This window comes from Thunnus maccoyii, chromosome 13 (genome assembly GCF_910596095.1).
Source record: "Thunnus maccoyii chromosome 13, fThuMac1.1, whole genome shotgun sequence".
NCBI lineage: Eukaryota > Metazoa > Chordata > Actinopteri > Scombriformes > Scombridae > Thunnus > Thunnus maccoyii.
Genome location: NC_056545.1, coordinates 22058350 through 22085763, shown reverse-complemented (window position 1 = coordinate 22085763; position 27414 = coordinate 22058350). Strand labels below are relative to the sequence as shown.

General features: G+C 39.3%; 2 protein-coding genes across 6 annotated transcripts; one reads left to right on the top strand and one right to left on the bottom strand.

Moving 5' to 3' along the window:
- The first annotated feature begins 218 nt into the window (after window positions 1-218).
- Window positions 219-19223, top strand: myo1ca (myosin Ic, paralog a). Of its 5 annotated transcripts, none has more exons than XM_042430874.1 (34): window positions 219-319; window positions 6117-6362; window positions 9416-9574; window positions 9679-9794; window positions 10077-10275; window positions 10515-10595; window positions 10753-10932; window positions 11047-11145; window positions 11539-11652; window positions 11744-11815; window positions 11909-12028; window positions 12131-12213; window positions 12361-12466; window positions 12562-12642; window positions 12741-12832; window positions 12962-13056; window positions 13200-13246; window positions 13368-13448; window positions 13649-13754; window positions 14402-14519; window positions 14612-14725; window positions 14911-14987; window positions 15430-15498; window positions 15933-16017; window positions 16135-16294; window positions 16411-16494; window positions 16602-16695; window positions 16806-16861; window positions 16950-17085; window positions 17512-17582; window positions 17669-17766; window positions 17860-17959; window positions 18074-18142; window positions 19138-19223. In XM_042430874.1, exons 2-33 carry the CDS (start codon window positions 6345-6347, stop codon window positions 18098-18100), a joined length of 3138 nt encoding a protein of 1045 aa, XP_042286808.1. In that variant the 5' UTR covers window positions 219-319; window positions 6117-6344; the 3' UTR covers window positions 18101-18142; window positions 19138-19223. The 5 variants fall into 5 exon arrangements, with proteins under 5 accessions (XP_042286808.1, XP_042286809.1, XP_042286805.1 ...); XM_042430875.1 differs by lacking the exon at window positions 19138-19223 and adding an exon at window positions 18794-18834; XM_042430872.1 differs by lacking the exon at window positions 19138-19223 and adding an exon at window positions 1492-1597 and having other exon boundaries at window positions 233-319; window positions 18074-18491.
- On the bottom strand, window positions 18799-22729 carry LOC121910557. Its single transcript, XM_042431798.1, has 4 exons — window positions 19814-22729; window positions 19538-19695; window positions 19114-19312; window positions 18799-18992 (listed from the first exon to the last, which is right to left on the bottom strand). The coding sequence occupies exons 1-4, from the start codon at window positions 19964-19966 to the stop codon at window positions 18801-18803; spliced, it is 702 nt and encodes a 233-aa protein (XP_042287732.1). The 5' UTR covers window positions 19967-22729; the 3' UTR covers window positions 18799-18800.
- Window positions 22730-27414: the final 4685 nt, after the last annotated feature.

Here is a 27414-nt window from a genome sequence, read left to right as displayed (position 1 = left end):
AGACTTCAGCGTGAGCGAGACTCGGGACACGAGAGTTGTCGAAATCAGCTAAATATTAAGCCATGACTGGAAATATTTCAGATTTTAAAAAATAAGCTATGCTCTCTGTCCTCCAAGACAATGAACTCCTCCAGGCACTCCTCTCTCCAACTCTCACCATGGATGTATTATAAGAGCTCTTATAATACATCCATGACTCACTCACGTTTGCACCGTTGGCTTCCTGCAATAACTCAACTCTCGCGAGACTCCAAGGCGAGGCTTCTTTTCAACTAGACTTTGTTAGATACAATAACAAACAGGCCGGATCGCGCGAAAGGTAAAGAAAAAAGTTTATTTTCTCTGTATTATCCTTTTCATAATATGTTCAGACACTTAAAATAACAATCTGAGCCTGTCAGTGGCAAAACAAGCACTTTTATTTTGACGGGGCGTAATTGCCCCGTCGGATTGCAGCCCGTTTCGCCGCTGCCAGCTGAGGCGCTCTTGTTGTCCCCGTTAGTCATTTAGACACCAAATGATGGGAAAATAGTGTCCAGGTTGAAAATTACCGAAGTTTCCTTTTACATAAGTAATGGAATTTATGGTTACTACTATAACTTGACTAAATTGTTGAAAAAAAATAGTTAACGTTACTGCAAGTCATGAAAGTTGTTGACAGAACCGTTACATCAGTTGGCCGTTGAAACACAAGAGACAAACCGGTAATTGTAAGGTCTTTGGACAGTTAAACTAAGCTTCACATCATAACAAACTAGAAACGTTAGATAACAAAAAATAAATAGCTGGCTACATTTTAATCCCAGGCTTGTGCAATAGCATATATTTAATTTTAAATAATCACAAGACGACGTAGCTACAGTGGATAGGGCCTGTAGATTAAGGTTAATTATATATCACAGGCTGATAAAGAACTAACGTTAAAGAGTTAACAGACAGAAGGCCACAGTTAAAAGGAAATCAAACTGCAGCATGCATAGCAGTTTCCCAAAGGTCCACAGAAAATATATCGATATAATTTCAATAGAAATTATATCTAGACAGCGATGTGTAACTGTGGCAACCTTATAAATTATGTCCCAATTGTCTCAAATACTCATAGATCTAGACTGAACTTTACGTCTGACATACAGCAGGTTTGTAAAGAAACCTTCAGCTCTTCCCTCTCCAGAATCTGGCACCAGTTATCAGCATCATATCTGATTACTTTTGGCAGACACATTAACTTTAGCGTTGCCGCCTCCTAGCGGATTTATAGGCTAAAAACTACCTGAAATTTTGTATCACCTTTGCAGTGAAAGCTTAATGCGGTTAAGACTTGAAGCTTTTGTCCAGAAAGTACCTCTGCTGTGTTGTTGTAATTTTATCCGTTTGGATTTAGCCGTTCTGAGTGGGAGAGCATTTAGTCTAGGCTGCAGGGAAAAAGTCATCCTGGTAATGGATGGTAAAGTCTGGGAGCCTCACCTTCAGCTGTACATGTAATCGAAATAGTGGCCAACACCAGACTGTTACTGGATAGTAGGATATGGGACAAAGTGCTCACAGTGAGAAACTTCAGTGAGGATGCTCATGCCCTTTGATTAGTAAGTGAGACCAGGTAGGTACATTTGTATGAATGTGTTTATTGTATATTACAGATAGGCATGTAAATGTATGTGTGTGGTGATGTCCAAGATACATACAATTGTCTTGTTATGCTTGTCCTGTAGTCGAGTTAAATTAGTTAAAGTGGTCAAAGAAATATCCGTTACTTAAATGTGTAAAAATAATATATTACAAATAAAACCCTGCATTCAAAGCTTTGCTTGAGTAAAAGTAAAAAAAATATACTTAAAAGTAAAAGTACTCATACACAATGACTCCTTTTCTACAGTTGTATTAGTATGTGTGTTATATTAGTGTTCATCCGTCTCTATTATTATTACCGATGCCTTAACAAATAAGCAGAATTTAACTGCTGCTGCAGGTAAAAGTGGAGCTAATTCTACATACGTTTGGAAAGTTTAGTCCATAAAATATGCGTTATATATTATGAACTGATATGTTATGTCAAATAAATGTAGTGGAGTAGAGGTACTGAGTACCATAAAATGGAATACTACTCAAGTACCACTATCTTAAATGGTACTTAAGTATAGTAGTATAGCACTTAGTAGTACTTAGTTGTGGAAATTAATAATACAAGACTTAAAGTCTGTGGCCACACAGGTGTCCCTTAGGTTTTGAACCTAAAGTGTTTGGGTTGATGGCAAATAGAGAGACATCTCTGTTCCATACCATACTGTACATGCTGCAATTCAGTATGTAATGTTTAGCATGCTGTGTTGGCATTAATCTCAAATTACAGCTGAGGCTCACTTGAGTTCTGTTATTAGTTTTAGAATCATCTTGTTATGAACTGGACTGTTAGACAGTGTAAGTTTTCACCAGTTTGTGGCCCTAGATGAAAAGTCATTCAAAAGGATTCATCTTGTGGGACCCAAATTTTATGGCAACCCATCACTTTCACAAAAATAGCAGCATAGGAGCCAATTCAGTGCAATTAATATTACCACCACTAGGCAGAGCCCTAAGTCTTCCTATAATTCAGAACATCAAGCGGGGCTGATGTAGTGATAAGCTCATGCTTGTTTTGTCCCAGTGATCATGCAAAGGAAGTTACATTACTGACCTAAAACATTTTCCTCATCCTGATGTTGACTTTGCTTTTTCCTCATCAACAGAAAAAAGACTTTAAATCACTAGATCCTTAATAGATATCTTTTTTTCCTTTTGTGTTTTTTTGTTTCTTACATCCTGTAACATATACAAATGTGTGTCCACAGCTCGTTGATTGATGGGGTTTTGTTTTACGCCTTGATCAATTTATAAAGTAGTCTTTGTGGTGTAACAGGGATATGGGGGATGAGAGGTGATAAAGGTGAGAACGGGGTGAAAGGGACAGCAGATGGGTGCTGAGGGAGCTCAGCGCAGATGGACAATAGGTGGGAAAAGGCATCTCTACCATGAACATAATAAACAGTCAGGGAGGCTAGTTTAGGTAACATTCAAATATATCCCATATCAACTTAATAATAGCTTTACATTAAAGCATAAATACTGCAGCATAGGTTAAAGGGACAGGAAGAGATAGTCTCATAAATACTGTCACATACATTGTCTGTGTGTGTGACAGAGAGAGAGAGAGAGAGACAGAGGCGGAGAAAAGAGAGAGAGTAGAGAAACAACCCTTTTTTCCACCCCACCCAAATAAGTCATCATTCCTCTATGATTCATTGTTACACTGAATCGGAAAACCTTAGCAACTTAGGTGCAAAATGAAGGAAAACCATTATATCTTAGACTCAGTACACACAGGCAGACAGTTTATGACAAGAAGGTTATGCTAGCATTTCTGGATTTCTTCCATAAGATGTCAGATGTTCAGAATTAGTTTTTAATGTAATTATATGAAATTGAAGTCAGGCAGAGAGGGCCGTATCTGCAAAGTAGGAATCATTCGAGGAGGGAAGAGACTTTCTTTTGAGATATCATTACACATATATATATATATTTATATATATATATTTATTTTTTATTTTTTTTCTTACATCTTACAGTGTTTTGGTTTTGAGTTTGACAGAAGTGGGTGTCGTGACAGTTGGGGCAGTAAGTGGGTGTACTCCTGAGAACAAGTTGGTTTAAATGAATCAACTCAGTCCTACCATACATATTTTAATAGTTGTTAAACTCTTGGCAAGTTTTAGACTCCAGTTCATCGCTCATAACATATTGGATTTTCTGCATTTTACACATACACATACATACGAGTACACATACACGTAAAGTTTAAAAAGGAGTAGTTCAGATTAGAACCGAGCTCAAACGAACGGTCATGATGGAAGATCTTGAACATCAGGAAACAGCTAGGAAGGAAATCCTTCTTACAGGAACTGCTAAACAAAGATAGGAACACTAATTTAAAAACAACTCAGGATGATACAACATGAGCTCAGGTGCTGAAGATGGACTCTACAGTTAAACTGTAGCTTCTTTCCGACTGACTTAAGTTTAATTTAGCATGCAATAAACTTGCACCAGATGTTTTTAATGTGTACAGATTAGAGAAACCAGATGTGTCAGGGGAGTACCCTCATGTTTTCCACATGCATGTGGTCACATACGTATGCTATGTCTTGGGTGCCCTTAGGTCTGCTGTCTGAGAATCCTTTTCCATGGTTTTGACCTCAGAAAATTTCAAGTTGACATTTCTAATGACTCTAAAATAGTAAATTGGACTTAAGAAAGGCATAAACCTGTCAAATGGTGAATTTTTGAAGAGTGGCTTAATGTTTATTGTACTCTAAATAAATGTTGGTCGCTTCCAATAATCTTTTTGTCCAGTGACCGTAGGAGCTGTGTTGTTGAAGGTAATAGCCTCAGGGGGGTCTTCCTTGCCAAATTTGTCCCAAGTGAGAGTCTAGACTAAGGGCAAGGCCCATATGACGCCCAGATGAGGGAAACCAGGGGCTGAGCACAGTTTAGCACCTGGTGGCCAGGCATAGACTCACAGTGCTTCTGTGAACATAAACTGTAATACACTCATATTGGTTTACTTAACATACTGCACCCATCTAAAAAGAAACATTGGTCCCAACAATAGGCAGAATTGTTCTAGATTTATTAATTTTTCAGCGTTCACTTCAAAAGATTACGTTGTATCCTGAAGTATAATGTACAGGCCACATAACCTCTTGTCCAGAATATTTCCTCACAACACTGTTTGGCTTTGATAGGAGACCACAACAATACCTACCAAACTGCTGCAGTCAACTTTTATGAGGCAACCAAATGATCAAGTATCTAGTCATTGTTTGAGTTTCTTTGATTTTTGCGCTAAATTGACCTGCAATGACTGATCATTTGAGGTGATGCAGGTGTGAAAAGAGCACGTACATACAATTAGCAACTGAGGGAACTGGGAGACTACATTTTCAGAAAGAAAAGTTGTGAGAAAGCTGTTGACTGGAAAAAAGCGAGAGAACATAGGGTGGGCCTGGCAGGGCTGCTTGCCATGTATAGTAAATGAGGCAGGGCAACAGAGACACTAACTGCTACAAGATCCTTTAAGACAGTTTAAGTTCTTCCCTATTTGTGTATAATACTTATATGTAATAGTGGTAGGGATGGAGCAGCATGATTATTTTCTTCTTGTTTTATGCACTACTGGGACAGCAAGAGATTGTGAAAAAGAGCAAGAGACTTTTTCCATCTGGGTAGCATTATTCAGATTCCTCAGTGTTGGATATTTGATGATGCTGGCAAGGGAAAGAGAGTGAGGCGTGGAGTGAGGGAAAATGGGATGAGAGGAAAGATGAGGAGGAGGAGAGGGAAACCAGAGGAGGGCGCTGTTCTCATGAAGAGGCATTCACAGCAACACCCCCCCCACCCCACCCCACCCCAAACATGTCAAGAATTGGAGGGGAAAGAGGAGAAGAATATGGTGGTCAATGCAGACAGAACATTTTATGTTAAATTATTGATATGTTAAAATTAGTTGCATGATATTGTTGCCAGGAAAACCAAGGAGCTGGAGAATATGACTGATATTTTGATGATGGCGTAAGTTATTTCATCAACAGTGGAGGACAGCCATGAGGAGGCAGGCGGTCTTGCGGGTGAAACGCTTCCATAACTCCCATGCGAATTAGTCTCAACTTGTGGGAGAAAAGGGTGGGAGTAAACTAAACAAGGAGGGAATGAAAGAAAGAATGTACCCAGATCTCATGTGATTTGTTTTTTTCCCTGTTGTAGTTGCATAGTGATTACATGTTTGTAGTTTGGGGCTCTTAGCAAAGTTTTCCAAACCCTTTCAGCTCTCTGCTTCTCTCTGCTTGGCACCATTCAACAGCATACTTTCCCTAGACTTTTTTTTTTTTTTTTTTGTCCAGTTGTGTGACGTATGAGCGGAGTTCCTGCCCTTGTTTCATGCAGGAGCCTATAGTTTAGAGGGAAGGAGAGGGATCCAGGGAGAGGCGGACATTTACTTGACCTGTCAAAGGGAAGATGAATTGAAGGTATAAACAAGAGGAGCTGTTGGTGTTTTGGCCTGAGTGTGAGCGATTGTGTCCTCACAGGGGGAGCCAGACGAGGAGGAGGAAAGACGAGGAGAAGCGACTAAGGCTGAGAGAAAGTGAGAGATTGACTGACGGGGGGGGAGAAGAAGATAAGTCACCTCATTCTGTCGCCCATGGGCAAATGTGGATGAGAAGTTAAGGTTGAGGAGTCAGTTTGACACAGGAGGAGGAGCAGCAGCCCGAGGGGGAACCACCAGCTCAGCCTTCTTCTAGGAACAACAGGACAGGATGAGGTACCAAGGCAGGGTAAGAGCCTGACTACCATGATGCTCCTTGTTGTGTTTTTACATTTGGTGCTGCACACTGACTGGGTATAGTGTGTGTGTGTGTGTGTGTGTGTGTGTGTGTGTGTGTGTGTGTGTGTGTGTGTGTTATTATGTCTGCACAATCTGTTCCTATAGTAAAGCACAAACTCCGATCCAACAGTCACTCATGGAGACTCCAAAACAGAACAATGAGTCACTTGAGAGTCAATTTTTTTTGCTCTGCATGCCTATGAGTCATAGTGTATTTTGGATTTTTGTATAAGCTTCAACTCAAGCAGTCCAAAGAGGATAAACTTGGTAGGTTTCCATCATAACCATTACTGGCACATCAGTGGTAGAGAGCCAGCTGTGGTACCAGAGCAGCTCGCCCTGGGACTGAGTGGTGGGTCATGCCTTATAAGGAAGACAATCCGAATGTAATCGGCACAGCAGAGCTTAGTCATGGGGCCTAGAGCCAAGTCCCACTGTGAGGTTAGCCTCTTCACTGGTTGTCACTGCTGCAACACCTATAGTACAAACCTGCAGATTACACTACAACTCCCTGATACTCAGAATCAAATCACACATCAAGCCCTGCCAGGAGCCTGTCAGTCAGATCAGACTCTCATTGCTGTAACAAGTCTCAGGTCAGTTCACTGACAACAAAGCTGCAAAGATTAGGCCTTGTTTTCTGGTTAAATATCCATCCCAGTCCTGTAACCGTAAAGATACCTCCCCACAGTGTCACTTCATCCTTTAACTTCCTCTTAGATTATGCAACCACAGCAGCAAAAGTGTTTCCATGTTTTGAAAGCAAAGAAGTTTCGGATGAGGCTCCACCATTTAAAGTCAATATTTTCTGCATGTTATGGTGATACAGTTCCTGGGATGAAAGTAAAGAGGTGTAACTCATGACTGCTTAGAGACTGACAACAATGTTTGCTGTGTTTTGAGTAACATGAAGAAACTGTTTTTTTGCATGGAAAGTCTGATGTGTATGGGTGCACTGCTACTGCTGTCTCTCTCAAGTAGCAAAAAATAGTGAGCATAGACAGATAATTGCACAGATTTTGATGTTAAGACATCCGAGAGGTGGACACTGCACAGACACTGTCAGTACAGCAGCTACTGTACATCTGAAAAACATCAGAGATTCACTTAAAAAGGTATGTCTCTGAAATGGAATGAAAGATTCAGACCAAATAAGTCTAAGTTCACAGCGCTGGCCAATGGCACTTCCCTTCTATGTGAAAATTCAATGTAAATGCTGAATGCACGGAGCCGTGTTCTAACTTTCATTATGACATGCAAGCCTACAGTGAACTACGTGACATATGCGACAGGCTGTAACCACATGTACTGATTTACATCATACTAAAGCATGAATATTCTTCCGCAATTCAAGTTACTAAATTAAGTGGAAAAAAGTCCCCTGAATTCCATGAACCACATTTCATAGTAACTGTCAAAGAATTATGGGAAATGTTGAAATTGTCAACAAGTGCATCTTCGTTGAATCCCCTACACCTCAAGCAGTGTAACAATAATCCTTGGTCTGCACTGCCGATTATTTCACCTCTTATCTCAGTTATTAACAGAAGTGCAAATTTTATGTTTGGCAGTCAAAAAAAACCCAAATATCCTCAGTGTTTGAAATAAAAACATGCACAGCTGTTGACACATGGCATAGAAACCTTTAGTGGCATCTACTGAATGCCTGCCCCAAACCTGACCCTGACATTCCTCAGTTGTATCCTTTGGAAAATCTGACTGTGAACTGTAATTACTATCTGTAGAAAGCCCACCTGCAGGAATGGGAGAACAATACTCCAAGGTGAAGCAGAGAGGGGTGGCTGCAGCGGAAGTGTCCGGTGACTTTCCTTTGCTCTCGCCTCTTGGCTATCTTCCACTGTTGTCCTCTTTGTTTTTTTAAGGATTTTCCTGCATCTAGTGGTCAGAGATAATGACCTTTTACCGGTATTAACCAGCCAAATGAGACCCTAGAGAGGCTCTTGCATTCAAGAAAAACAGAAGTTCTGTGGAAGTCTAGCCCCTTTGTTCCACTTTCTGCTTGCTTTTTTCAATTATAGATGTAAAAGAAAAACAGCAGGGCTTCCCTCATAAATGTATCTTTGAAACTGAAGAGACTGCAGCTGGTTGAGCTAGGCTGTAGTGCACTGATTTCGCACTGCTTTATGTGTCTTGATATTTATCATCAGTAAGTATTGACTACTGACATTTTTATCTCTTTGTACAGTTCTATGCATGACTGTGCATGTGGTTGCAGGTGTATCTTACTTTAGGTCATATCTGAGGATTTCACTCAGCAGACTGGTAATTATTTCCTGTCTGCACTATGATGTTTACCATCACAGTAGGGTTGACATGTACACACACTTTCCTTAGTTGCATTGGTTTTAACCCTGTCTGGTGATATACAGCTGTGTGTACGGTACATACATCATAATACACTATCTCTCTGTCTCATAATAGAAGAGTCCACCCTTTCTGTTTATCATTTGGATTCTTTAAATGTCTTCACCATTGAATCATGGTGAGGCTCCCTGGAGCTGTTATTTTGTGTTTTTACAGAGTGTTGTTTTGTGATGTGGTCAGTAAGTCTTGAGTCATTTGCCATTTGTCTCTTTTCATAAATCAGTTCTATTTTGTAATATATTATGTGGCAATTATTGTAATGTTGAGCACCAGATGTTAATTCTTTTATAAGTGGATACATGTAGCATCAGATGAAATGGGAAGTGGTCTTTTGTGCCCCCTGCTTGTGAACAGTGTGATTACATCTATTGGAAGGCTATCAGCAAGAGCAGAAATCGGTTTTCCCTTTTTTTTTAAAATACAAGTCAACTCATGGATCCAGAGAGTAAGTCAGATTTATTCATTCAGTCTCATTTTTTCGAATCACTCCATACAGGCTGTTGGAAGGCAGGATGTCCACAGATAGTGAACCAGAATAACTGACTCTTCTACTGTTTGCAGTACTGCTGAATGGTGTAACTCTCTTTGTGATGCTTCTCCTTCTCTATCTTCCTGTAGGAGGTGGATGTTGAAGGAAGAGTGCGTCTGGTGATGGAGAGTGCCCTGACTGCCCGGGACAGGGTCGGGGTGCAGGACTTTGTCTTGCTGGAAAACTACAACAGTGAGGCAGCCTTCATAGAGAATCTGCGGCGACGCTTTAGAGAAAACCTCATCTATGTAATAAAGCTACCTGTCTTCATACAGTATGTTCCAAAACATTTCAGTTGGTGTGGTGAGACATGTTTGAACGTGTTGTCTGTTCTGCTCATATCTTGGCTCAGACATATATTGGCTCAGTGCTGGTGTCAGTGAACCCTTACAAAGACCTGGAGATTTACTCCAAGCCGCAGATGGAACGCTACAGAGGGGTCAGCTTCTATGAAATATCGCCTCACATGTGAGTCCCTCTTTGTCCTCAGGCATGTTTTTTACCAAACTCCTCCACTGCCAGTTGCCATCCAAACAATCACACGGTGCACTGAGAACCATGAAACTCTTGCTGTAATTATGAAATTTCTGTTTGAATATTAATTTTGCCCACATAAATTGATCATAAAACTAAATATTTGATCATCATTTATATGTTTGTGCACTGCGCTGCTGTTTGCACTGTATTCCACCATAGTGATTTCATATTATATTGATCTGTAGCTGACGCTGCTCTTGCGTTTTCCCTTAGTTACGCCTTGTCAGACAACACTTACCGGGCCATGCGGACTGAGAGGAAAGATCAGTGTATTCTCATATCCGGTGAGAGCGGAGCGGGTAAAACAGAAGCCTCCAAGAAGATCCTCCTCTACTACGCCATCACCTGCCCCACCAATGATCACATGGCTGCCCTCGGAGACCGCCTACTCCAATCCAACCCTGTTCTGGAGGTATTTAACCTTTGGCATTTCAAACTGAACAGCCAGTATGACAATAAAAAACACAGCAAATTCAGACTGAATTATCTTTCTCAGCATATCTGATTGATCTGGAAAATCTGACTAACCTTTGTACATTTGTGTTTTATAAATACTCAGCATTCTCTCTTGATTGTTTGATTTTATTATTCTATTGTTGGTCTTAATTTCACTTCCTCCCTCTAATTTCCTGTCTATCCTGCTTTGTGCAGGCATTTGGCAATGCCAAGACACTAAGGAATGACAACTCCAGCCGATTTGGAAAATACATGGATGTCCAGTTTGACTTCAGGGTGAACACTCCCTCCTTGGTTTTGCCATTTTTTATAGAAATAATGTCTTTAATAACATTGCATTTAGTTTGGTTATATCATGGACAGCAGCTCAAATATTTAAATCTATGAAGTACTAAACCTGCTTTTAATTATCTGCTCCCATCCTTTTCCATAGGGGGCACCAGTAGGCGGTCACATCCTGAACTATTTGCTGGAGAAATCTCGTGTAGTGCACCAGAACCATGGCGAGAGGAACTTCCACATCTTCTATCAGCTTCTGGATGGAGGGGATGACGACCTGCTTATCATGCTGGACCTTGAAAGAAACCCTCAGAACTACCAGTATCTGGTCAAGGTGTGTGTGGCTCAGAAGTGTGATTGCACTGATGAATCACTTGTTTTCAAACGAAAATCTGTGCAATTATATTGCCAGTTGGGGTGTAGCCTAATATTAAATTGTCTTTTTCAGGGAAACTGCCCCAGAGTCAGCTCCATCAGTGACAAGAATAATTGGAAAGTTGTGATGAATGCTCTGTCTGTTATTGGCTTCACTGAAGAAGAAGTGCAGGTTAGTACAATCACACACCGTTGAATGATAGTCGCCTGAATGCAGTTGACAAGACAGCTGTTTCGTTTTTCACTCATATTTTCTGCTTAACCACAGTTACCACATTAAAGTGGAAACATTTAAACTGTGGAGTCATTGGAATGGATCTAAGACAGGCAATGTTTTGACAATTTGCATTATGCTAGGAATATTATTTTCACCCATGAATATGTCCACTGTCTCTTTTTACACTTGCCAAAAATCACATAACATTTCTTATCATCACAAAAGCATTCAGGATAACTCCAAAGAATACAATGTCTTGTATTGACTGCACAGATGTTCATTTGATTAAAAAACAAATAGTTCGTCTTTGAGATTGTTGTTAACTGTTTTTCTTGTGTTGGACCTCAGAAATTGCTGAATATCATCGGAAGTGTTCTCCATCTGGGAAACACTCAGTTTGGGGAAGGGGAGGAAGGAGAAACTTATATCACCACTGAGACTCAGATAACAAATCTTGCAAAGGTCAGAAAAGTCCCACTGGTATTACTGGATGTTCAAATATGCACAAACAGTTGAAAAAGGCAGCGCTTAGAACAGATGTGTTGTTTTGCAGCTGCTGGGTGTCGATGGCTCAGCCCTCAGGGAGGCTCTCACTCACAAGAAACTCACCGCCAAAGGAGAGGAGGTGACAATCTTTTTGTCCTTGTTTTGTATATTTTCACTTGTCTGTTGTGTATTGTGTGATTTTATAATCCGTGTCATACTATGTGCCTTACAGATGATCAGCCCGCTAAATTTCGAGCAGGCAGTGTCTGCCCGCGATGCCTTAGCCAAGGCTGTGTATGGTCGGACCTTCACTTGGTTGGTGGAGAAGATCAACCAATCACTTGCTCTGAAGGTGCCGTTCTGATAACAAATCAAGGACAGTAGCTAAAATTCCATTATGTAGTTGTGTTGTTCTACCATCTGATTTACAATGTTTACTTTATATGTTATGTAGGATGAAATCTACCACAGCAGTAAAGGCTCCTCAGTTATAGGGCTTCTAGATATCTATGGCTTCGAGGTCCTGCAGAACAATAGGTATGAGTTATATTAATTTCCCTTTTTCTATTGTACCTAAATCTGCACAGGCTGTAAACCAAATTCTTCATCAGTAGTAACCTCTATTGTCTCTATTATAACTCCAGTATGCATTCGGCCTCATTTCTTTTGCACTTCTGCCTACAGTTTTGAGCAGTTTTGCATCAACTACTGCAACGAGAAGCTCCAACAGCTGTTCATCGAGCTCACCCTCAGATCTGAGCAGGAGGAGTATGAGACAGAGGGAATTGCGGTGAGTCCATCGTTGGTTGAGTAGTTAAAACACCCAAGTTTGATACTGATATTGATATTTCCACGCCAACACAACACTGTTCCGTCTAATTTCAGTGGGAGACGGTGCAGTACTTTGACAACAAGATCATTTGTGACCTGATAGAGGAGAAGCACAGAGGCATCATCTCCATTCTGGTGTGCACGAAAACTAGTTTAAGTGTGTGTCTCTGCATATAGTGTTATATTTCCCTCTGTCATTGTAGATAAAGTTAAACAGTGTGACTGTCTTTTAGGATGAGGAGTGTCTGAGACCTGGAGAGACATGTGATGTCTCCTTTTTAGAGAAATTGGAGGACTCACTGGGCAGCCATCCCCATTTCATCACGTAAGCAACATGTTATATCAGATATTATTTTGACATACCATACAAAGACTCTTCTAACTGCAGCCTCTTATATCAGCAAGACTACGTAGTGTATGTTTCTACATTTCCATGTGCATTTATGTCTTTCAGTCACAAGTTGGCAAATGGAAAAACTCGCAGGGTAATGAGTAGAGAGGAGTTTAGGCTGCTGCATTACGCTGGTGAAGTCAACTACAATGTCAATGGTAAGCTGTAATTTATCACTAGGTTAACCAGTTGACTATTTTTATTCATGCATTCATTGCCTTGCAAGTGGTGACATTGATTACAGAGCATGCCCCACTACCCACTAATGACATACTGTACTGTTTATGCTTGTATTATTCAGGTTTCCTAGACAAGAACAATGATTTGCTCAACAGAAACCTGAAAGAGGTGAGCATTATGAAAATAGACAACCACAACCTTTACAAACCTGTGTGTCATCGCTCGAGTGAAGAGGAAGAGGGGGGCCTGCTGTGTTGACATGTGGTTGTGTGGTTTGGTCTCTGTTCAGGTCATGTGCCAGTCAGACAACCAGATACTAAGTCATTGCTTCCACAGAGAGGAAGTGATAGACCAGAAACGCCCAGAGATGGTAAAATTATTCTCGCTTTCTCTCCTCCCTCCCCCTCCTTTTTCCCCCTTGTCAACCAATTATAAACAGTAATAATAAGACACTTATGACTACCTTATTACTCTCTCCCTCTCTCTCTCTCTGTTTCACAAACCAACACACACACACATACAGAGATAATTTCCCACAGTTTCATGGGGTTTTTTTTATCTGTCCTTTAGGCTGCCACACAGTTTAAAAACAGCCTGATGAAACTTATGGAGATCCTCATGTCTAAGGAGCCATCCTATGTGCGCTGTATCAAGCCTAATGATGCCAAGCAGCCAGGTATGCTCTATACTACAGTATGTGTTGTAATAAGAGTTTGTTGTATATTACATTACTGATATTCTCAAATAAGAGTTAGTTTTTAAAATAACAATAATAAATACTCAGGTCCCAATTAATAGTATGTACAAATAAGGGAAAAAGGAATAAAAAATAATCGCAAAATGTATTTTTCACAGCATTATTTCCATCAGTTGTCACGACATACTGGCAATTGGGTGTCCAATTTTCTCCCCTTTAACAGAAATATTCTCCTCACTCTCTAATTCCACTGTCAATAAAACACAAAGATTCATGCAGCTGTTTCAGAAAAAATGGCTTCCAGGGAAGGGAAGAGATTACGCCATCTGAAACATTTTAATATGAAAGAGATTCAGGACATTTCATCACCAGCAAATTAACACATGGGATTCAATCAGACAAAAAGGTTTATAGCTAAATGATAAAAAAAGGACATAAAATAAGGAAGATTAGAAATAAAGGCAGGTCTCTAATGATATATACAGTAAAAAATAAATAAAGCCAGGTTGTCTTTTCATTTGAGGTAAATAAAGGCCTCAGTCACTATTTTACAACTTGCAGTGTGTAAACTAAATGTTTGCCTTAAGTGTATCATAGTCACCAGAGAATAAGATCTCTCCCTGCAGGTCGGTTTGATGAAGTTCTGGTGAGACACCAGGTGAAGTACCTGGGCCTGATGGAAAACTTGAGGGTCAGGAGAGCTGGCTTTGCCTACAGGCGTCGCTTCGAAGCCTTCCTACAGAGGTGACCTTCTCTCTGAATGATTCACTGCCTCAGTAATTGTTCCTTCTGTTTACTTTATGTTCAGCCTTCTATCATTATAATTATGTATGTAGGTATAAGCCACTGTGTCCTGAGACGTGGCCCAACTGGCACGGCAGACTCGTAGATGGTGTGTCCACACTGGTCAACCACCTGGGCTACAAAGCAGAAGAGTACAAACTGGGCAGGTAAGAGTGGAGAGTTTAATAATGGTGGTTCCCCAACTGTATTTGTTCCCGCAGTACTGAGAAAGTTACAGAGAAGATTGAGGGGCCTCCCAGACAGGACGTGTGCATAAAAACAATGCAGTTTGTGTTCCTCAAAAGGCATATTACCTTTGTGCCAATCGCATTTTTTGGTCCATTTTCTGCAGGTCAAAAATCTTCATCCGTTTCCCAAAAACTCTCTTCACCACAGAAGATGCACTTGAAGCAAAAAAGCCAGATATAGGTGAGCAACAGTGGTAAGGATTATAAATAAAGCTGACAATTGAAAATGAAAATGGAAGATGGAATGTTTGATATTGTGTGAATTGTAATTTGCGTTTAGAGTGTAAGACAGCTGATGACGATACTCTTTCCGAGGTTATAGTTTGTGATGTCGTTGTAATGGATTGCTATATGTCGTGAGGTGGAGAATAAGCGTACCAGCAACATCAAACCATATCCTCACTGTGAATGTCACTCTCTAACACATTGAACATGTTTTAAACACAGTCACTTTGAATATATAATAAATACACCACACAGCCTGATAATTCACAACATGTCTAATCAGTGAATTATATCTCATGCTGTAAATATAAATCATATATCCACAGCAGGAACTGTGGAAAAACCTCAATGGAAAAGCATGTATCCACCTTCGCTCTCTTTTCTTTGTTGTGTTCCAGCTTTGACCTTGCAGACATCATGGAGAGGCTACAGGGAGAGAGCCAAATACCAACGCATCAGACATGCAGGTCGGTGCACCTCCCACTGTTGACTCCCTCGCAGCTTCCTCCTTCTCCCTCAGAACAGTCCCACTGTGTCCCAAAAACTGAAATAAATACAAGCATAACTACTACATAACTACTACAGAACGAATCAGATATATTATATTGGCCATCATAGTTTTGTGGGCCCATTATTCAACAGATGATTCTATACTGATATACAGTGTTCTTACTTCCCTAACCATCAAAGTCCACGTGGTCCACATTTTAATAACTGCAGCCCATGCATTTGAGTGTCCATGCTTTTTTTTTAACTTTATTTTTATTTCCTGACATGTTTATTTTGGCCTAAACTGTCTTTCTGTTTCAGTAAACTATGCTATACTAACCTCGGGATGTTCTCTTTGGCTGAGTATAAAAGTTGTCTTGCTGTTAATATATGCATGTGTGTGTATGTGTAGTGATAGTGATCCAGTCTGGGTGGCGAGGGATGAAAGCACGCAGGAGGGCTAAGAGGCGTCGACAGGCTGCTGATTTAATACGCAGGTGCTTGACCGATACTTTGTTACTGTTTTTTACTGTATGTATATTTGTGACTGCATTTTTTTATGTATAGTAAAACTATTTCCTTCTATCTGTCTTTTTTTAATTTTTACTTATCAGGTTCATAAAAGGCTTCATCTACCGTCATGAGGAATACTGCCCTGAGAATGAGTATTTCCTGGATCACGTACGCCAGTCCTTCCTCAAGAAGCTATGCAAAAACCTGCCCAAGAGTGTTTTGGACAAAAACTGGCCGACACCTCCTCCCTCCCTCGTTGAGGTACAAACAGATGGTCGCTCAGCTGACTAACATGTCATCACGCACAGAGCACAAAGAACTGAATCTGTAGAGTTATAAATTCAAATCTACATTGTCAATTCTTTGATGCCCTACAGGCCTCCGAGCACCTGCGGAGGCTGCACATGCGGAACATGGTAATGAAGTATTGCAGGAGGGTGCAGCCTGAGTGGAAGAAGCAGGTATACTAACTACAGAACACATGATCTCACTTTCTTTTTTTTTCTTTTTTTTTTTTATTAAGCTGCTGATTTTTCATGTTGCTTGATTTTTTTTGTCTCTCCTCTAGATGACACAGAAGGTTGTAGCCAGTGAGATCTTCAAGGATCAGAAAGACAGCTACCCTCAGAGTGTTGGCAGGTTGTTTTTGGACTCCAGGCTCGGTATTTGTCCATACACTGTACACACAATCACATAGTTTACCTCTGTACATTTACAACACAGATGCACCAAAAAAAACACGCAACATTCACTCTCCCATTGCTTTATTTAGAACGTGAGCAAATCAATCTCAAAGTGGTCCAGACGCTCGGCAATGACAAAGTGCAGGTGAGATGAAACTTTTTTAACACGAGATTCATGATCTCGTGCTTCGTAACTTCTCCCTCACGGTAATTTGTCTGCTTGTGCTTCTCAGTACGGCGTTTCAGTCACGAAATACGACAGGAGGGGTTTCAAGCCTCGCCCTCGTCAGCTGCTCCTCACTAACACCTTTGCCGTACTGGTGGACAGGACCAAGATCAAGCAGAGAATTGACTACCCAGCTCTGAGAGGTGAAAACCAGCCCTGAGAGCAATGTATCATTTTATCATTGTGTATTTTTACTGCTAAGGAAGATTTATTATAGCTGTAATCTGTCTTTTCCATTTCCTTCCCTAAAATTAAGTTTATTTCTTTAGTGACCTTCAGCATTCAATTATTGTACCTTCTCTGTGCACCTCAGCAGAAATATCCATGGCAACCAAATTATGTTTATTGTCTAATACTCTTGTCATCCTTTGGCTGAAAAAGAGCTGTTTCTCAAAGAAAGATGCTTTTAACTGAGTAGAAGACTATTTGAAGGAAGTGTTTTTGATTGACAGTTGTTACAGTGCGACAGATATTGAACCAGTATTCACTTTAACATTGTTTCTACGGACAAATGTTACTGATTAATTCATTGTGACCCAACGTTACTTGTGATTGTGTTCTTTAAACAGGTATCTCTGTGAGCTCCCTCAGTGATGGGATGTTTGTTCTGCACATGCCCAGTGAGGACAATAAGCAGAAGGTACAATTGTAGAACACAGCAGTCACAACTCTTCACAAGTTTGCATCCCCATGGTCACTCTAAATCCAGCTGTGTCTCCCTCACAGGGCGATGTGGTGCTCCACTGCCACCATGTGATTGAGCTGGTGACAAAACTTGCCATGATGGCCAGCAAGACCAACTACGTCAACATCAGCCCGGGCAGGTGAGACCCCATCGGACTGCTATTCTGAGGCAGTAGACGTAGCCATTGCCAGTCTAACAGCATGTTCTTTATTACCTCCTGTATGGCATGCAGTATCAGATTTGCTGTGGCTCGCGGCAAGGAAGGAATCATTGATTTCGTCAGGGGCTCAGAGCTGAAGGTGGCCAAAGGCAAAAGAGGACATCTGCTAGTGGTGAGTCAGCAGCTGCTCTGATGTCATGTGGGGAGCCTGCAGGGAGGAAGGGGTGTTTTAAAAGTAAAAACATTTCAGCCAGATGACTATGTTCAATCTGATTTTGCTCCGCAGACTGCCCCACAGATCAACACCACTTGAAGAAACAGGGTGCAGGCTTCATTTGGGAGAACCAGGCAAACGGTAATCCTTTTAGCTAAATGGAGGATTGCCACTCAGAAGTTATTATTTGTTAGTTTGCAGCAAACAGGATGATACCACAAGCATACACAACGTCCTCAAGATCCCTTATTGATTCATAGACATCATAATTATTACAAAAATGTCTTCAATGTTGCAATAAATACTGATAAGCGATATTTTTTTTAAGATTAGAAAATCATAACATGAAGTCATCACAGCTCTGAATGCTTCGTCTCTTTATTTTCATTCATATACAAATATATTTTCACATTATCAAATATAAAATGTCATATGTAAAACACTGTATCTCTGTATTGTAAAAGAAATAAAACAAACCACTTAAAATAAATAGCATATTAATAAATATGTCAATAAATAGTAAATATATCTGTGGAAAGTCCAGTAGATTGAGGGTTCAGGTTAGAAACAGGATGTTGGAAAGTGCTCAGTTTTTTCTAGGAGTTTGTGCAAACTTACAGTTAGAGGTAAGACAGAAACTCTGGGAAATACCCAAGAAACCCGTTAAATATACAGTAAAAAATCATGTATAAAAAAAAAAAGGCAAATTCACTAAAATGACAGCCCTTTGTAAATGTTGACAAAACTAAAGGACTGATTAAAGTGGTTATTACAACTATTGTTCCTTTTCAGTATCAAGTCAGATGCGTGTTCTTGAAGCCAGCAGGAGGAAATCTCTTGCCAGCTTGGTGAGGTAAAGGTCTAGATCCCTCAGAATGATATAACCCTCTACTCGGCTGTCCCATACTGTTTTGGAGTTGGCTTCTGGGTTCAGATGAGTCCGTACGGTGAGGGAGGTTGGCTTCACCCAAGACCTCTTCATTTTACTCATCTGGAGAGGAAAGCAAAACAAAGTTGATCAGTCTTGGTGTCACTTCCTCGAAAATGTATGTGGGCTAAGAGTGGACACAGCGTGGGTGGATTTCAGTAAGACAACTGTGGAGGAGTGATACCTGACTGCTGACTTTGTTCATCAGGTCCCTCAGGTCCAGCTGAACGTGCTTGATGCTCCGAGGTATAGACGTGCTCGCTGGCATCCGCTCTTCCTTTTCCTTCTCCAGCTGCTTTCTCTTCAACTCCAACACGTTCCAGAAGGATTGCATATCCCAGAGAGCAGTGTGTAGTCGTTCCCAGTCCTTAGCACACAACAAGAGACAACCACATGATTACATAATAAAAATGTTGCACAACCCCCCTTCGATGTTTTAAATTCTAAAAGGGGAATTCCTCTCAAATTTTCACAAGTTTTACATTCTGCAAGAGCAGGCATTGACAGTCATCAGGTTTTGGTTTTTTTTCCCTCTATTATGACATGAAAAGATGACAATAATGGAAGAAATTCTCAGAAAACTTTGAAGAAATGTTTTGCATGATTACCACCAGACAGTGACTTCCTGTAGAATTTCTTTTGAAACACCCAAACAGACACTAACCGTCAGCTGTAGCCAGCTGTAGAAATCTGTAGAAAGTAACGGCAGGTCCTTTAACTGCCGGCCTTTGTCCTCAAAATCCACATTTTCCAACTGATGCTTTTTCTGTTAAAGTAAACACAGTAATAATTAATGAGTTATATTCATGAAAAGCTCATGCTTGATGTGTACAAAGGTATGAGGTGGCCAGTGAGGAGGGCAGCAAGCATTTCTCAGCACTCACGTATTCCCTCAGCAGCGTCTTGACACGGTTTCGGGTGTGAGATGTGAGGAGAAAGGAGTTGCTGTATTCCTTCTGGACTGGAGATGGACCAGAAGTCTCCACACAGTTAAGTATACAGCAAAGGAGGATGAGAGCAGACCACCAAACAGTCATCTGGAAGAGAGACAGAACCAGAGTTATGGGTTATGTTGCACATTTTGTCTATATTTTCCAGTCCCCATACATCTTATGTAATACAGTAACATTACAATTGGTACAGTAGAAGCAGCGTCTTAATTCCTCTAAATGGTTTCAGTGTGGAAGGAAGCATTTTTTCTATTGTTGACTCCTTTTGTTGGGGGCATTGCAAATGTAAAAGCTTGTGCAAGATCCTGAATGCCAATCTCCAGACTACACACTGCTGGCCTAATACAAGAGACCCGGAATTAGAAGTGTTAAGTTTATGTTTTCATTCAGGTTCCTTGGCTCTGTCTAGATTAATCTGTGGAGAGAAGGAGCTTTTCATTTTAGTCTTTTAGTTGAATCATGTTGCTGGTGTAAGACAGTCTCATGTCTGACACTAGTTGATGACTCATCATGTTTCTCATTCACTGAAAACACCTCTCTATCCAAACTGCAGTGCTGATTAGGCATAACAGTGTCCTCCAATGGTGTCTCCTAGTAATTTATCAACAAAAGCTCTCTCAGGTCTACACAAATTCAAATCCAGAAATATCACAGCTGTTTGACAAGCGTTATTTGAAGTTTGACTTGGACACTGAGTCCAAGAAATGAAAATAAGATGTTTCCTACACATTTTTCTATTTATATACACTGCCATATACTCACTATGCACTCATTGCATCTGTCTCTTGATTACAGTTGCCTGCTGTGTTTTTCTTTTTACAAGATGCTCACATGGTGATACAGTAAATAATTCAAAAAATAAAATATTAATCTATATACAGCAGTACCAGTCAAACGTTTTGACACATTCTCATTCAAGTGAATGAGAAGGTGTGTAAAAGCTTTTGACTTGAGAAGTATCCCAGACTGCTTACAAATACCCAAATCATCAAACTCATGTCCAAAATATCTATATGCATAGACTTACCTTGGAGGAGCAGTGAACACCACACTGAGCAAGATATCTTCATTATACTGTGAAGCTCACGTTCGGTTTATATATTTGTTCTTATTTTCGGTTTCTGCAGATCTGGAGTTTTTTTTTTTTACTCTCTTTCTCTATTATGACATCTTGTGGTCACACGCAAATGTGAGGAAGTTGTTCAGTAGAAGCCTAATATAGCATTAGATGTAATACCTTTTTTTTTTCAAAGATCTTAGGCAATACACAAAGAAAATGGATCTTGTAATTTTTTTTTCACAGACATGTGGGAAATGTGTGTTTGTAGCCGGAACTGATTAAATGTTTAGGTTGCCTTAGTCTATAATACCTATTCATTTTTTAGTTACCTATTATTTTAATCTTTGTAATAAAGAGTTTCCTCTCATGTTGTTTGATTATGCCCTTGTGGCTTTGAGTACAGATTATGTGTATTTAACATGCTTTCATTTTATATATTTAATTTTTCTTTTCCACTATGGCACAGTTACAGCAATATTCAATAATGTCCTTGTTAAATTAAACAGTGAATAACAACATAGATGACTTATATCTGCAGTTTCATCTGTATAGTCATAGTCTGAGTTTCATCACATGGTTATTTAACTAAGCCAGCCACAGTGGTAAAACCACTGTGTTGTCAATATAGTGTTAAAACAACTAAAATCTGAAACTTTTTTTTTTTTTCAAGAGACGGTGAAGGTCAGATTTGACTGTGCATCCTCAGGGAATATTCAAGAAGTCCCATGATGTAGATGAGTAATGACCGACACAGTTTCACTGAATCTCACAGAAGACAAAAATGTTTAAAAAAAAAAACATTAAAAAAAATTGCCAGAAAGGCCCCTGTCATCATTTTCATTTTCATTCATGACTGACTCACTGAAAACTTGTAGTAGTTCCTATTTCATGGTTCCTAGAAGCAGAGCAGTAGACACAGACTCTGGTAAAACAAAGAGTTCGACATCTGAACTTAAAACAGGTCATAATACTTTAAATTTTTTTCTTCTCCATTCTTTTATTATCACAAATGAAATCTGAATGTAAATAAAATATTTCTTGATTTTGATTTCTTGAATTATATACAACACATACCGACTTCTCTCGTATGAAGAATGGTGCGCTTAACAGTACCTCCATAATCATCAGTCAAGGGGGTGACATTTTTAGAAAGATATAAACATTGTTACTATATAATTGCTCTGCAAGTTTTCTATTCCACTGTATTTTACTGTCTCCATACACATCTATTTTATTCTGCCGCATTACACTTTCAGCCTCCGTACTCTGGCTCCCAGTATGTATTATAAAGAATTTTAAGATTTTATTGATTACCTTTAATGCTTGTCTTGGCCTGACTCCTTGACAAGTTTTGGATTTTTTATTTATTTTTTGCCCTATATGATCCTGTATTTGGATTGAGATCTAAATGAATAGATGTTTTAGTCTGTTCATGAGTCCAGGTTTAAGAAATAGAATATATACATATATATTGTACAAATATATGAATTAATTGTGTTGTTGAACATTTGGGCATATATTGTGAAAAGGAAAGAGGGGTGGCAGAGCCTTTGTCATGTTACTAGATTATTTTATTGAGATCTTATCCTGATTTTGTCGGAATCTTTTTATTTCTTGTATATTATTTAACTTCTTTCTAATATCCCTATTTACCAATAAGTCTTTCTATCTGCTTTTATTATTGCTGGTTTGTAACATGCTGTTATGTGAGGCGCTTTGTAACTTAAAGAGTTCTTGTCAAATAAAGATGATGATTAGTGTCATGTGCTATATACAATATTGTTTCTCTGGCTTGGGGCAAACAAAATTTGAGGCTGATTACTGGAATCAACTGTGGAAGTTTCCTCAGCACTGCTTCCAGAGTTATCCTCATGAAGGAACTCATGATTCGCCATTTGGCAATGATGGCCTAAAGGTTTGAGCTGCGGCCTTGTGACCAGAAGTTTTCCAGCTCGATCCCTGGACCAGATAAATCTGGGCGAGGAAAGTGAAAAAGCAGCACTTGCCTCTCCCTCATTACTACCACTGAGGTACCCTTGAGCAAGGCCCTTCACCCCATCTCCTCCAGTGGAGCTGCTCTGTGGTCAGACTGTGGTTGTACTTGGCAGCTTCGAGGTATAAATGTACATAACTGCAGCTGTGGTCAGGGCGTTCCTGCAAAAGACAGCTGGGCTCTCAGTCAAATTTCCCTGAATAAATAAAGATTATTTTAAAAAATTACTATTTGACTGCAGATTTCCATATGGCCCTCAGGCACATCTCTAGCCTTGAAATGCTTACTTTAATTTTCATTTAGTCAGATCCTTTGCCACATTCTATTAAAGTATGCTTCAGTTGTATAACTGAAAGCATTATTGAAAGTATATATTTTTAGTTTTCCTTATGGACAAGGGAACAGCTTTCTCTTCCAGAAAACTGCACAACCATGAAGGAGTTGATCATTTCTTGGAGGTGAATTCCAAGTCAGGGATTAATCCAATGCATACACTATGGGAAGTCACCCAACATTCAAAGGAATGACATCTGGGGATATTTTATCGTCATTGTGAAACCTGAAAAAAGTTCTATGTCGATTAAGGCTTTCATTTATCGATCAGTGAACACAATGAATATCGTTTAAAGTGTATGCTGTGCTGTATAGGTGTGTTTGTTTTTCTGGTGTAATCAACAAGTTGTTTAGTGTACAAAAGGCAGGGCAGCTGATTTTTATAACTCACCTTACCATTATTAAACTATATGAGGGCAGAGCAGTAACTTATAAATTATTGTTGAATTGTTAGACAACAGTGAAACTTAAAATAAGGGCAGTTTATTCAATGGTAACACTTACATTTAATGACACATTTCTCATGCTGGATTTCCAAGTTTTAAAAAGTTTAATTCTGGACACCACACATGAGAACAGGTATGACAAAATATACATATCTCATAGTGGTGTCTAGAGGAGTTACAATATGTGTAGGAGAAACAGGCAGGGCAAAGATGAGATGAGAAGCTTCCTTTCTGCTGTGATAAGCCCTGCAATTAGTTTCAAAATATCAGAAAATATGGATAAAATCCTTGAAAATTCCTTTTCACAAGAAACATTAAACAACAGGCAGTTTCAACCTACCTCTGTGGTGTGACGGTTTCACTTTTGCATATTGTTGGGTCTTGTTTGCGAGCAGGAAAGTCTACACAGGTTCTTTGTACTGTACCTCTGCAGACCTGATTGTGTTACAGTAAGTGATCATGAGGGTTCAAAGCTCATCTGTCTGCAGCCACTACAAGAACTATAAATTGTTCTGTCTCTGATCTACAGTTTATTACTGGGTGATTGCAGTTAACCTATGGTAGCCCAATATGTTGAATTAACAAATTAAACTGCTCTGCACCACTTTTTTCATAGTGTTATCAGTGATACATATTTCTGGTTTAGAATCAGTGAATAAAAATGTATTGCCTCAAATATTTTAAGTGTTTTCATTAAATGTTTACTTTATATATACATTATATAGTAGGGATGTGCAGAGAGCCCAGTATTTGTATTTGTATTTGTATTTGTTGAGGCAGCAAAATTATTTGTATTTATATTTGTATTCGAATAAAAGTGAAAAGAGGCTTCAAAATCCTGTTTTTGTTTTTATTACGCTTTTAATTTTAGAAAATTAAAGTGCTACAATAGGTGTTCATGAATAAACTACCATATGAAGGAGTCAAACTGGAGTCTCCCAGATCATAGACGACTGCACTGACTACTGAGCTAAAACTTTACTCATCGCCTCATTGCAGACAGACCTCTGCCTATTTATACGCACATAACACAGACACAGCACACCGTGTAACATGTAGGGAAGAACTTCAAAGGCGATTCTTGCTTTGCACTTTTCATTTATTGCCTATTTTTTACAACCCAATTTTGTGGAAAGGAGAAGGGGAGCAACAGGCTATGGAGTCCCTTTGGAGCACTTCACATGTGTCAGTAGCTCAGCTTTATCTCTGGGGAACACCCCGAACTCCGGGATTGATGTCAAAATAAGGAAATGTGCACCATGTAGCAAGTGGATGTGACTCCCCTCGTTGAGATCTGATGATAGACGTAACAGCGAAGCAGAGGAGAGAGACTGAGATAGCGATGTAACCGACTTGCGTGCTGGTATTTGACATGGGTTTTTTTTTTCTTCCCAAAAACAAATCATTTTCGAATATATTTTTATGAAACAAATATTCATAAAAAAAAACACTATTTGTGCTTTGCCGAATAATGTATTCATATTTGGGCACACCCTTAGTATATAGTATCACTTTAAAATCTAATTGAATCACTTAATTAACTTTAAATCCCTTTTCATGGTTAATTCATACCAGAAATACCAACTTTTTTGCAAAAACTGTTCAATTTCGGTTCAAAAAGTAACATCAGGATATTGAGGGCCTGTCAATGGGAATACAGAGTAGTTATGTAATCATTTTGATTCATTAGATATTTCAAATAATATCTTTCTGGTAGAGCTCAGACTTGTTTCTGACACCTTTAAATCAAGTCCCCAGATTGTTGATAGAGGTGTCCCACAAGGATCAATGATAGGCTCCCTACTATTTACTCTATATATAAATTATGTTGTTTTCCCCCAAAATATCTAATAAATAAAGGTTAATAACTTATTATGTTTTGGTAAATAATAGGGTACTGCCATTATTAGTCATAACATACAGTAAGCTACTTGACATGAGGAAATTACTTAAACAAGCTGACTTCCTCTCAGATAGAAACAAGCTGAGCTCTTCTTGAATTGTCATGACGTGGTCAGTAGAAGGGGAAGGGGTGCATTCGGAAAAGGGCTTCCCTCGTTTTCATAACCCCCCACCCCCCTTCACCCCCGCACTTTCCTTTCATACAGTAATTTTAAAGTTCCCTTGTGACACGCTATTTACTCTCAATCTATTTCCACTTTCATTCATTTGTCGATCAGGCATCTCTTTTAGTTTTGTTATGCACTTTCTTCCCATTTCTTGACTTCAATAAACAGCATCCTATGCTACGCAACTTACAGTAAGCAAAGTACATGTTAATCACATGTTCATGACTACAAGGGCTCTGAACAATTTAGAGGAGATTTTCATAGAAGTATTTAGAGGGCTACTCTGTACTTTTAAAAAGCCTATAGCATGCTAATATCAAAGTTTAGATAGACATCAATGTCTTTTTCACAGAAGATATTTTAACATGTCTCAGTAGGAAAAGCACAGGTGCAAATAATAAAATTAATGACAGCTGAATTCCATTAGCTGCTTCAGTTTCAGGGTACCCATATTGTACATGCTGGATCTCTGTCTCAATGTCATGGCTGACTGGGACACTTGAATAAATCAGAGCCCTTGTTATGTCATGAGTAACACCTGTGCTTTTCCTGCAATGACAGACAAAACTGTCTGCTGTCAGAAGGGCTATTAAGCTATTGTTTTCAGTTTTCAATATTACTACTACTACTACTCAATAAAACCTTTAAAAATTAAAACTGTGATGAGGAAGAAAAATTTTAATTAGTTTGTCCTAAATGACAACATTTATTTTCTATCTTCTTTAGGTGTGTTTACCTGTTCATGAAGTCAATTTATTTAAAAATGACACATGCTTGTACAGATGTGACCACTTAGCTTCATAAGAAACCAGTGCCACTAATATAACATTTAAGGAGCAAAATGTGCTACAGTCACACAACAAACACAAACACAAGTGCACTAACAAACCAGAAAAAAAGCTTTTATTCCATAAGAGATCATATGCAAGACAAATTCAGTGCAGCTGGAACTTCATTTTTGCTTTTTACAATGTAACGTGTACATAAATGCAGCCTTTTCCAATGAAGAACGTTACTGACATAAAAACGACCAAAACCTTTGGAATTTTTGAAACAATTGTAGCCTACAGTATCAGATAAGAAAGACTCATCTTTAACCCGGTCAAATACATGAGATAAACAAATTATTGCTGTCTCTCCCCTGTCAGAGTGCACTGACTTGTTTGCTTGAAAGCCCTGACACAACAGGGACATTTTGGTGTGTAGAAGAACAAAAGACAGCTGCACAAAGTGTAGTTGTGACAACAACACATTTCTGACCTGGCTCATGCAGATGATCTGGTATAAACACCACAGGCTTTCTATTTAGTTTGGATCACTTTTAGAGAAGAAAGTATAAGGGTGTTTTGGGGGGCTGCCTAATTTACTGCTAACCAAGACTCTTCAGCTTGTTATACAGCTTCATAGTGGGGATTGTAAAATGTGTTAGTTCACTATTACATTGAGAGACATTATACATACACCTGGCTTTTCTTCTTCATTGTCTATGTGTAATGTTTTTTCTGAATAAAGGGTTACAACAAATTGTAACATTCAAATAAAAACATTTAATGGAGTCAGTTTGTCAGTTGTGATAGCCACCTAAAATCTAACCAGGCACCAAGATTATTAAAGTACCCGAGTAAAGGTTCTGA

Excerpts from the sequence above, each read along its gene's own strand:
- myo1ca (XM_042430874.1), top strand. Across the intron at positions 11,816-11,908 it reads TCACCGCCAAAGGAGAGGAG|ATGATCAGCCCGCTAAATTT; the intron begins GTGACAATCTTT and ends TGTGCCTTACAG. Across the intron at positions 17,583-17,668 it reads GTGAGGACAATAAGCAGAAG|GGCGATGTGGTGCTCCACTG; the intron begins GTACAATTGTAG and ends TCTCCCTCACAG.
- LOC121910557 (XM_042431798.1), bottom strand. The coding sequence starts at position 19,966 with ATGACTGTTTGGTGGTCTGCTCTCATCCTCCTTTGCTGTATACTTAAC. Across the intron at positions 19,313-19,537 it reads CAGGAAGTCACTGTCTGGTG|CTTGTTGTGTGCTAAGGACT; the intron begins GTAATCATGCAA and ends ATGTGGTTGTCT. Across the intron at positions 18,993-19,113 it reads TGAACAAAGTCAGCAGTCAG|ATGAGTAAAATGAAGAGGTC; the intron begins GTATCACTCCTC and ends TTTCCTCTCCAG.